General features: G+C 38.4%; 1 protein-coding gene across 1 annotated transcript; it reads left to right on the top strand.

The window, feature by feature from the left end:
* Nucleotides 1-2,746: 2,746 nt before the first annotated feature.
* LOC121519618 (uncharacterized protein CXorf38-like) lies at nucleotides 2,747-10,071 on the top strand. Its single transcript, XM_041802397.1, has 6 exons — nucleotides 2,747-2,996; nucleotides 5,223-5,357; nucleotides 8,019-8,141; nucleotides 9,295-9,444; nucleotides 9,527-9,718; nucleotides 9,825-10,071. The coding sequence occupies exons 1-6, from the start codon at nucleotides 2,790-2,792 to the stop codon at nucleotides 9,933-9,935; spliced, it is 918 nt and encodes a 305-aa protein (XP_041658331.1). The 5' UTR covers nucleotides 2,747-2,789; the 3' UTR covers nucleotides 9,936-10,071.
* The last annotated feature ends 933 nt before the right edge of the window (nucleotides 10,072-11,004 follow it).

The raw sequence follows: 11,004 nt of genomic DNA on the forward strand, positions 1-11,004 counted from the left end.
ACTCTAAAGTCACATTTGGTGTTTTGAGAGATGAGACAAGACCTAGACTCTGTTAGTCGGTGAACAGAGTCTGTTAGTGTGTGATGTGTTGGGTTGATCATCTCTTTCAACGCCACACACTTACAAACAAAACAGGAAAATCAGTGATTACTGGTCACCACATGTGGGGTCGGTTTCCATGCCAGAACATACACCACTACTGACCCAACAAAAGTCAGCTCCAATCTGCTCAAAATCATATAAATAAGCCACAGAGGTTTTGAGATTCTGTTCTGAGGAGCAAAGAAACAAAACTGGAACTTTTTGGCTCGATTGATCAGCAGTATGTCTGGAGGAAGAAGAATGAAGCATGCACTAAAAAAGAACTCTGTGCCCACAGTTAAGCATGGCGGTGGCTCGGTGATGCTCTGGGGCTGCTTTTCATCCTCTGGCACTGGAGACCTGCAGCATGTGGTAGGAAAGATGGATTTATTGAAGTATCAGGAAATCCTAGATGGAAGCGTCATGCCGTCTGTGAGGAAACTGAAGCTTGGGTGACATTGGACCTTCCAACAGAACAATGATCACAAGCGTAGCTCAAATTCCACCAAGGCTTGGTTGCAGAAGAAGTCCTGGGAGATTCTACACTTGCCATCACAGTCACCTGACTTGAAACCCATAAAAAAATCTCTGGTGGGATTTGAAGAAGGCGGTTGCAGCTTGCAGACCAAAGAATATTATGAACTGGAGGCCATTGCACATGAGTGAATGGGCTGAGTTTTCTAAGGAACGCTGTCAGAAGGTGGTGTCTGGATATGCATCCCATTTGCAGCAGGTCATAGAAGCAAAAGGGAGCTCTACAAAGGACTTAAGATGCCTGTCATGAAGGGGTTGAATCATTTTGAGACTGAGGAAGTCATTATAAGTTGTATTTTCAGTTGGATTTGGGGAAACTAGAAGTATTAGCTGTGTTGAGCTATTTCAATTGCTTTTGTTTGATTTGTTTGTTGCAAAAAGCAGAAAGTCTGTAACCTGATTTGCAATGGGGGTTCAATAATTCTGATTTTAACTGTACATACTGTAACTCAACCTCACCGAAAACAGCATAAAGCTCCACAGCACGCAGAGAATTCTGTATTCTACACCAAAGAAAAACTGTCTAATTGATTGAAACAGAAATAGTGTTCTTGAGGGGCACTGTCCTGCATAAAGACCACATTTACTGTTGCTCCTGGACAATTTCTAGAGTCCCTTTGCAATAAAACTATAGAAATGACTCGTCTCAGATTGACAGTCATTTCTTGCAATGAGAAAAATAAGCAATAGAGTCAGAAATGAATGGTGCAATGTCAATACTGTCCTTATATGAGTTTCACATAGTTTTATTTCTTCCAGCTCTTTCTGTAGTCTATCCATACTGCTCAGTCTTGAAATAGTCGGAGGTTAGTCTTCCCTCCCTCCTCCTGCGGGCCCCTAGTCTCAGATGATACATGGAAACTGTCAGAAACTCGAGCTCCTCCCTGATGAACACCTCCAGCGGCAGCCTCAGGGACGTCAGAGCGTACATCTGCTGGGTTTTCCTCCCCTCCTCTTCACAGCACACAGCACATGAAGCAGCCTGGTGATGCCACCTCTCAGGAGGGGCTGCCTCCGGGCGGAAAAATGCACCGTCTCCAGCGGGTTAGGGAACCAGACGTTTTCATACATTACAGACAGAAGTGCAGGCGAAAGAAAGTCTTAAGAAATAATCATCAAATATTTTAAGCTTTTCAAAATATTTATTCAGTTATAGCATCCTTATCAACAGAGGATTCTGTGACTGTAATGATTAGAAAATAGAACTCTGCAACCCACTTTTGGTTCCCGATTCACCATTTGAGAACTACTGGTATAAAGCACACCAACACTGGACTGTGGAGCAGTGGAAATGTGTTCTGTGGAGTGATCCATCATGCTTCACTGTTTGGCAGTTAGATAGGCAAGTCTGGGTCTGGCAGATGCCAAAATGATGACTGCACTGTGCCAACTGTTCAGTTCGGTGGAGGAGGGATAATGGTATGGGGCTGTTTTGAAGGGTTTGGGCTAGGCTCCTTATCCTCAGTGATGGGCCATCTTTATGCTTCAGCACAAAGTACTAAGACATTTCAATGCTATGCTTCCAACTTTGTGGCAACAGTTTAGGAAAGGTCCTTTTCTATTCCAACATGACTCTGCCCCATAAAGCAATGGAAATTTGTGAGCCAGACTTTCTTGTCTAACATCAGCGCCTGAGCTCATAATACTATACAGAATGAATGGGCACAATTTCAAAAAAAAAGGGAACAACTTCATATTAAAGTACATGTTTTTGAATACAATGTCTTTACAGTCTCTGTTGGTGTAATGATTGTGTGACCAAATACTTTTGCCTTCATAGTGTAGCATTTCAGGGGTTAAAATCCTAAAAATGTGATTTTTTTTTTTTTTAATAGGACTAATGATGTTTTGAAAAGATGTACCCTAAGTAATACTTTTTCGGAATCTTTTTGGAAGTGGACATTGTTGTCCCGATGGGTCGGAAGACTCGTAAATAAAAAAAGGCTCCAGTACAGTCACAGCTCACCCTCATGTCTCTCTGACTTTATTTCCGCTCGTCTCTATCATCCCCTCCCTCTCCCAGTAGCAGCAATCAGCACCTCTTTTTTAGGTAGACGGCGCCATCTTGTGGTCATCAGTTGTCAGTACAGAGAGGGCGGGGATAAACACGTGGATTGTATCTGAACTTGTTTTTTTTCTCTTTGTTGTGATATCCATCTGAAAGTGTGGAAGCCATGGTGCTGGAGGAGCTGGCCGTCCGTCTGAACAACAGAGAGTATAAAAACTGGCTGAAGGCGGGTCGGTGTCTGCACATCCTGAAGGAGGGTCTTCACCCCTTCATCACACACCACATGAGAGCTTTCCACGGAGACCTGCTCAACCAAAACACCCGGCTGAGGACTCCGTGTCACACATCTGCGTGCAAACCGAAAGGAAATAAGGTCAGAGTCTAGAACAAGTCTAGAAGTTATGCTTAACGAATCATGTCTGTCTTATTTCATTTTAAATCTTAGTGGATATTTTGGCTTCGTCTGTTCTTTAGCTAAAACAGAGAAACTTTTCTTAAGTTTAAGATAAACAAGTTTTCTACGGTCAATGTTTGACTTTCATTTAATTTGTATGGTAAACTTTCTAAATACGCTATAGCTACAGGAGCAGAAGCCAGACCACTTACTGTTGATTTAAATAATTTTACAAGATAAAAATGAAAAGTCAGAGAAAATTAGGCGACTGTGGCAGAGAAGTTATGATGCATTCATCTCGCGCCGACGTTAGAAAGTGTCAGAATGTCTTTTTAACATAACTTTCAAGACGTGAGACCGAAGTACAATTTGAATATATTTTTATAATTATCTGACAGAAATTATGCACAATAGCTCTTTGTTTTTATTTAGATATCCCACTAAATATTAAAGGCTACGTCATATTTTGGTTTAAATCGTTTCGATCCGCCGTAGCATCAGTATTGTCCAAAAAAAGGGAGTCCATTGGATTCAGTAATATATATATATCAAATATATCCCAGCTTCATTAAAAACTGGGTGTGTATTCCGTCTGATTTGGTTTTAATATAGAAAAAAAGAGAGCTGAAAATTGAGCTGTGTAAAAACTATTGTGTTCAGATTTATTCCAAGAAAAAAAACCATTTGAAATATAAAAGTTATAGAAAAAATATGTAATTTATTTTACAAATAAATGTATTGGTTGGCAACCTTCAGGAGGTTGTGTTTTACTGTTTTTGCTACAGTACTTTGTTAGCTGCACACATATCTGTACTTTTAGCCTTTTGTATGTAATTATTTAATTTTTGTTTAACTGTAGTGTCTCAATAAAAATATTACAAAAGACACTAAATGTATGACTATTACTTTTTTGTGAATTGTCTTAACACAAACCATTTATTGCATGGGTGAAGTAGACAGTACACAACAAAAACTGGAGTATTGAATTCTCTGTGTTAAAAATTCCAGTGTCGATTAATCTAACTCTGTACCTATGGATAAGGGCATTTCAGTATCACTTCCTGCTTTCCAATGCGACTGTGCCCCATTTTTGGGGAAAGCAAGCCCTCAGATTGAATGGTGGTAGGTAAGAAGACAGTGGTGACATCATGATTAAAAGCCATTTCATTGTGTTTTGTGCCTTAAAAATTAAAAAGCCACAGTGAGTGTCTTTGCCTATAGCAGCTCTTTCCATCAACACAGTGGTCCATGTAAATATGATGTTCTTCTCTTATCCCTGTTTGCATTAATGCTGAAGCACCACACTGCTGCTGGCAAAGCTTAACCTCCTCCACCCCAGCCTCCTCCTTTTATAGCATATACTGTAGTTACACCCTCATATTTAGATTTATGCTACTATGGAGTAATTGCTTTTGAACTACTTTTAATACACATTGTCCTAAATATATCTATTCAGCTATGTGCTCCCTGGAAAGTCAAAGCATGCTGCTTGGCTTGCCCAGGGAGAATCTTTTAACAGAGACCTTTTCAGCAAGTAAAACCGTATGTCCATTTTTGAATACAAAGGTTAAATGTATGACTAGTGATCCTGAATGAAATGTATATTTGAGACACTATTGTATCAAAGAAGGATTATTTTTTCCTTAAATATAGAGAAGCAGATGGAAAATGTGACCCTGACCAGGATTAGATCCCCAAAACATTTTTGTAAAGGACAGCAGGACATAATAATATGGTGATTATGTTTTCGTTTTGGTTCCCTCATAAGGGTTTTATCAGGGAAGTTTAATCATCATCACATTTTGAGCTAATGATAAAAACAAAAATAACAAAAATACTTTAGTGTTAACAATGTGAACATCTAGCTAGATGTCAGCTGGATGTAGCAGCCATGCTTTTAGATTAGTCTGATGTAGTGAAATGAATCCAAGCTAGTTATCCACTACTCTCAGACTATTTTTTGCAAGTTCAGTGGTTTAAAAAAAAAAAAAAAAAAGACCTGAATTTTAAATTTAGATTCAGTAGGACAGGTCAAACAGCATTGTGAAAAACACAATAAGAAACACATACAACCCTTGAGTTGAAGCTTATTTTTACAGTTTAATTTTTCTGTATTTATGAAATTTCATATTTTTATCACAATATTGAACAAGGTTATAGTATATAAACAAACTTTTCTCATATTCTGCCTGTGTTGTTTTGTAGCTCTTATCTGTGTGCAGTGCGTGTTCAGATTGGCAGACAGAGATCCTGAAACACCACAGTAATAGAGGCATTGCTGTGAACTGGGACAACTGTTTCCCTCCGCACTGGAGGATGGACCACTGGGAACTGGCTAAGGTTAGTGTACAGACACCTGAACACAGGCTCACTGAGCCTCATTGTGCTCTGACCTGCAGAAACATCATCAGACCTTTGTGAGATCATACTGGAGAGTTGTCACTATCATAGGAAGAGAGGGAGGAGTGTGGTCACTCCAGGTTTTGCTGAGAAAGAGCTTGAAGTTTTTGGAAAAAGTATTTCTAATTTTGTCAGAAAGTTAATACTAATACTCACCGTGGTGAGACGAGAGTCTTACCCGTCATTTAGAACGCCTGTGATAAAAGCATGGGATATTTTTACATATAGCAAAGCTATGGCAGAAAGGGATAAATGATTTTTGAAAAATTATCTACTTTGCAATTTTTTACCCATATTGCAAATGCAGTGTAAAATGTTGTATTGAAGGGAGTTATCATTCACATACAAAAATGAGGAAAGTAGGATTTTTTGCTAAATATTCTGGAAAAAAAATACACTTGACTGCATGATGTGTAGTGCAGTGGATCAGCTCAGTTTGACTTGGGCTCAATGCTGCTGCAATTCCTATAATAACAGCTTGAACTATTTAACAGTGTTTTAACCGATGACTCCCTTGTTTTAAGTCCATGATGATTCAAAGAATTAGGCTGTAGCATTAAACAAGGTCAGAGAATGGGCTGTAAACACAGTTGCCCCATAAACTCACAATACCTCTGCTAAAGTGGTAGACCTGGAAATTTTGGGGCACAAGGCAAACCAAAGCACATGGCCCTCTACATCCTTTTTAATCCTCCTATATCTAAGAAGTCATAACAAAAAACAAAACAAAACCTATAAACAGTTAATTCTGTAGAATACTATGAAATCTTCTTTGTACAACCAAAATAATCAGTGTAAAAAAATGACTTTAATATCCATTTATCCGTCATTTACGGGTGCTGGATAGGACAGTTTGTCATAGAGTAGCCTCTAGTTATTCTCCATCTGTGTTCAATCACCTTTTCCCCAGAGCAGAAAAATGCACAAATTTATATTTATTTGTTTTTTTTCTAGTCATTGACTTACAGATAGGCCTTGAATGAAAAAACTGTGATATAATCAAGATTGTGACCTGCTCATAAAAAATGGTGATAGGATATTTTCTTCACATTTTCTTGCAGAATCTCTCACAATCTATTAGGCAGAGACACTAGTTATTCATGAGTCACAAGTATTGGGATTGCACTTATGGATTTTTACAATGGCAAGATTAATTCATGGAATGTAAAAATAAAAGCTCAACATTAAGTTTATCAGGTGCATGTGGAGCCCCTGGTAGTCAGGCTAAGGCTGCTGCCCACCTTTGCCAAATAGTAAAGTCTGCCTCTGGGTAAATCAATAATAAAGACACTGTTTCCAGAGATTTCTTCACAATAAAGGTCTGTAGTTGATTTTGGAGTGCTTTTTTTGCAATGCCCACATCAGGAAATGTGGTGTGGCCAGTAGCAGATTGGCACACCTCAGCAGTAGAATGAAACCTAAAAGCACAGCTGTCATTGCAAACAACAGTATGATGAAAAACGAAAACACACGCTTATGAAAATCCTTTTGACTGTGCTCTTATTCTCTGCTATGAGATAAACGTGCTATCACAGGCTTGTTTTAGGGGTACGATGGGCTAGTAGCACTTAAAATGCATTTAAATGTGCCATCTCTTTGAATTTTGTAATATCCTGATATAAAACTGTAAAAATGAGGAGCAAAAAATATGCAGTGATAAGAAGTTTATCTTGTATCACCCAGCTTCCATACGTCCCAGGTTTGTTGGCTAAATAATATATCACTGTGACCTTTAAAACTATGTCTATGACAACATGAGGGAGAAAAGCTGTTAAAGAGGCCTCTAAATGTCCAAAGCCTACAAAAAATATAAATTATATACTATATATATTGATAGAAAAAATACTTTACAGTATTACAATTGCTGTACCAAATATTTGGTTTAAATTACAAAGCAAAGACTGAAATTTAAAGTTTACACCTGGAGTATTAACAGGTTTGCAGGTAAAATTATGAAAAAATAAAAAATATTAAAAGTTGATAAATCAATTTAGCCAAAATTAAGAATTTTTAAAAGTATTAAAAAGTCTTAAATGCAAAACTGTAATGTCTTCAATTCATTTTTATAGTAATCCAGAGGCTGCAGGCATCAAAATGCTTTAAAACCATAATTAAATAGAGGGTTATTATAAGTATTCTAAAGTGGGCAATTATACCTTATTTGTTTTTTGTTTCTTTTTTTTAAGCTAAATGTATGCTGTTCTGCTTTTTAGCCTAAACTGCAGCACAAACTTGTAAACAGGTACTTCTAGATTGTGGTGTTACTACTTTTAGGCCAATTAAGTAAAAAAAAGTCCTTCCCTTCAGTTGCCTTATGGCATCCGTTTTTTTCCTCGTAGTCTAATGTCAGAAGTCTCCAAAAAGGCCTCATTTACATACTGCAATAGAGTAAAACAGGCATTTTCATTGTTGTCATATTTTTGTCTTGCTATCGACACAACGCTGTGTTAATGTAACAGGTTAGAAACTGAAGATGTGATTATCTTAAATGTTTGAAGAGGGTCTTAAAATCTGATGTCAGATTTTCTGTGTATACCGTGGAACAGAGTGTCAGTACCAGCTCTCTAAGCTCTCAGCTCTCTTTCCATTTTCTCTCTGCAGGCCTACATGCCCCGGGGTCAGGGCAAAGTGAAGGGGGCAGAGAAGTGTGATGCCTCTGCACTGCTCAACCTCATCAACCATTGTGATTGCTTCCAGTCTGTGGATCACAAATTTGTGAAAGAGGTAAATTCATGGTGTTGAAAAAGGATAAGCTGGGAAGAGCTGCACAGAAAAACTGTCATTTTATCTGTGATATATCATGCAATTTTGAAAAAAAAAAAAACATGCTATTGTTCCGAGAGAATGCAATTAGTTTTTTCATGCCCATGTTTAAGCTCCATGCTTTTTACTGCCTGTGATTAAAAGTTGGTTTTCTTCTCAGAAAAAATGTGTCTTTAACCTTTACCACACTCATTCAGCAACTCTTTGAAACCTGCATGAAAAGCCAAATAGAGTACAGGTGAAGAGAATCCACTTTAGTCTACATAAATGGGTCGCAGTATATGTGGTTCATGAGCTGCAGGTGAAGCCACTAAAAGTGAACACTCTACAGCACATCTTCCCCGTTCAGTGTCTGTTTGACCACATTAACCCTTTTCAGGACGCGGTGCCTCTAATAAAGAAAACACCCAGCCGAAATACCTGCCTTGTGTAACTAAACATCTGTCTCTAAACATCAACATAATCTGTGTCACCAGCAGGATACTGTACATGTTTACAGCCAGTGACACACAAACTCTGCATACACAGAGGTTGGTTCACTTACAAACGGCTGCCACTAAGAGGAAGAGAAGATGCTGCATAGCAGAAGTTACCAGATTCAGCAGCCAATCCACACCCATGAACTTCAATAATGTGGTTTTTCATTTAGATAAACCAAATTAGAACTGATCTCAAATGAAGTCTGGGCTTGCAACTCACTGCGGTGCCATCCAGAGTGTACAAGGCTTGAGGCCCAGCAGGCTGACATGCAGGTAATGTTAAAGCAGTGTGTGTCTCCTGTCAGGAAAACCAGTATTCCAACAGGCTAGCTCATAACAACAGCACATTAAAAAGGAAGTTTTGCCTGGAAGTTGTTTAATCCTAACTGCTGGCTTCACCTGAATTACTGTAATTACTATACTATAAATATTGGACAATTGATGCACACAACCACACAATGATTTCTAATCTGTTCAGTGTTCCCAGTTCAACCAGAAAAGAGGCCTAAATTCACCCTAGACGCTTAGAACCTAAGACTCAAAGACTGATTCAGAGAGGGGTAACATTTTTTAAAGTAGATAGGAAGGAATCAATAGGCTTGATTTTTTTAGATAATGAAATGTTTGTGTTGCAGGTGATCCGTCACAGAAACGAGCTGATGCATTCTTGTGAGATGGGTGTTAAAGATGAATGGATGTGGCATTATCAGACGGCCCTTAGAAACCTCCTGCTCCAGTTCAGACACATCCCACAGATGGCAGCAGCTGGGCGACAGATCGAGGAGGTGAGCGCGTTTTTGTTTGTGAGTAAAGCTCTCGTTTCAGCTGCTGCTGCTGAATGTGTCACAGTTTGTTTTCTTTGTCCAGATGCTGACTGTTGATTTGTCCATATGGGTCTCTGGTTTGGACCGAGTGGATTCTGTAGAGGTTAACGGATTAGAATTAGATGCTGTCGGCCAATGGGAGACTAGGGCTGACTCAGTCAGCCAATGGGAGGCTGAGCTCCTACAAGAGAGGCTGCACGAGCTGCTGCATGCTGATGAAGATGTAAAGATAGAGGTGAGTAGCAAAGTAAACATGACCGTGTGTACCTGCACATTCAGAAATAACATGGATAAAAAAAAAGATGTGACAAGATTTAAACTGACTCTGTTTCATCTCTCAGGATCCCGAGCAGTTACAGAGACTCGCTGGTTTCCTGCAGGCCAACAGAGATCTATGTGAGAGGTTTTCTGCAGAACTTCAAACCATTAACTCTTTGAAGGCTGGAGAGTGAGAAGACTGACGGTTTGGTGAAGAGAATGGAGATTATGTTGTGCACTTTCTTTACATTTAGTATTTACAACACTTCAGAAAGCGTTCCATTTTGGATCTATTTTACTATAAGAACTTGAATAAAAGGTGCACCGGTATATATAGCACACTCTGTTTTGGGGGTTTCCCAGAGAGAAAAAAAAGGTTAGAACTGTCTTCCTGTGTATCGATTTCCATTGTGTTTAGCAAATTCTGCAAAATTCTGGATTTTGTACCATCTGCTTTCATTTGATCCAGTTTGCACTCCTGTGAAGGATGAAAGTAACAAACATTGTATAATAAAAGTGGAGGTGATAGAAGCTCTTGGGAATTAAAAACAAGAAGTAATAAAAATGCATTTGAATAAAAAGAGTGATCAATTATGAAATAATTCGATTAATTTGAAGTTGATTTGTTGAAAATTGTTGCAATTTAATAAAATAGTGGCAATTTTATAATTTTGATTGAGTTTAATTCATCAATTGTCACAAAAACACAAACATTTTGATTTATTATTTGAGGTAAGAAGAGAGAAAGTCACAAAAAGCGGTGTTAAAAATTGAGGTAATGAAAATGTTAAAATATTAATATTAAAAGTTTAAAGAATTTTGATGTAAAAGTGGAAATTTGCTCTGTTGTCTTTTGGAGTTAAGAAGCTCCAAGCTCAGCCAGGTGAAGTTATCCAGCAAGCCCGTCAGAGACACCTTGTGCTCGGCCGTATCAGACTACAGCAGCCAGCAAAAGGATCTGATGCTGAAGGCGTATTGTTGTGGTTTTCTGATCGGGAAATCTTTACTGCCTTTGTCACTAGAACTTCTTTAAATGACAGTGTTGGTATTATAACTTCATCTCAAGTCCTAGCAGACTGCAGGGTATTTCTGTTCCATTAATGTTCGTAAAACTGTAAATATTAACAGAACAACATCAGTTTCTTACCTAAAAAATTCAAAGAAGGTCTGAGCCATGAAATAACCAGTGTTGAATACCAACACTTCAATGTGATGCTAAAGTTCTAGTGACAAAATGAGTGATGTTTCTACATTTAGAAAACC

The sequence above is a fragment of the Cheilinus undulatus genome, linkage group 13, assembly GCF_018320785.1.
Source record: "Cheilinus undulatus linkage group 13, ASM1832078v1, whole genome shotgun sequence".
Taxonomy (NCBI): domain Eukaryota; kingdom Metazoa; phylum Chordata; class Actinopteri; order Labriformes; family Labridae; genus Cheilinus; species Cheilinus undulatus.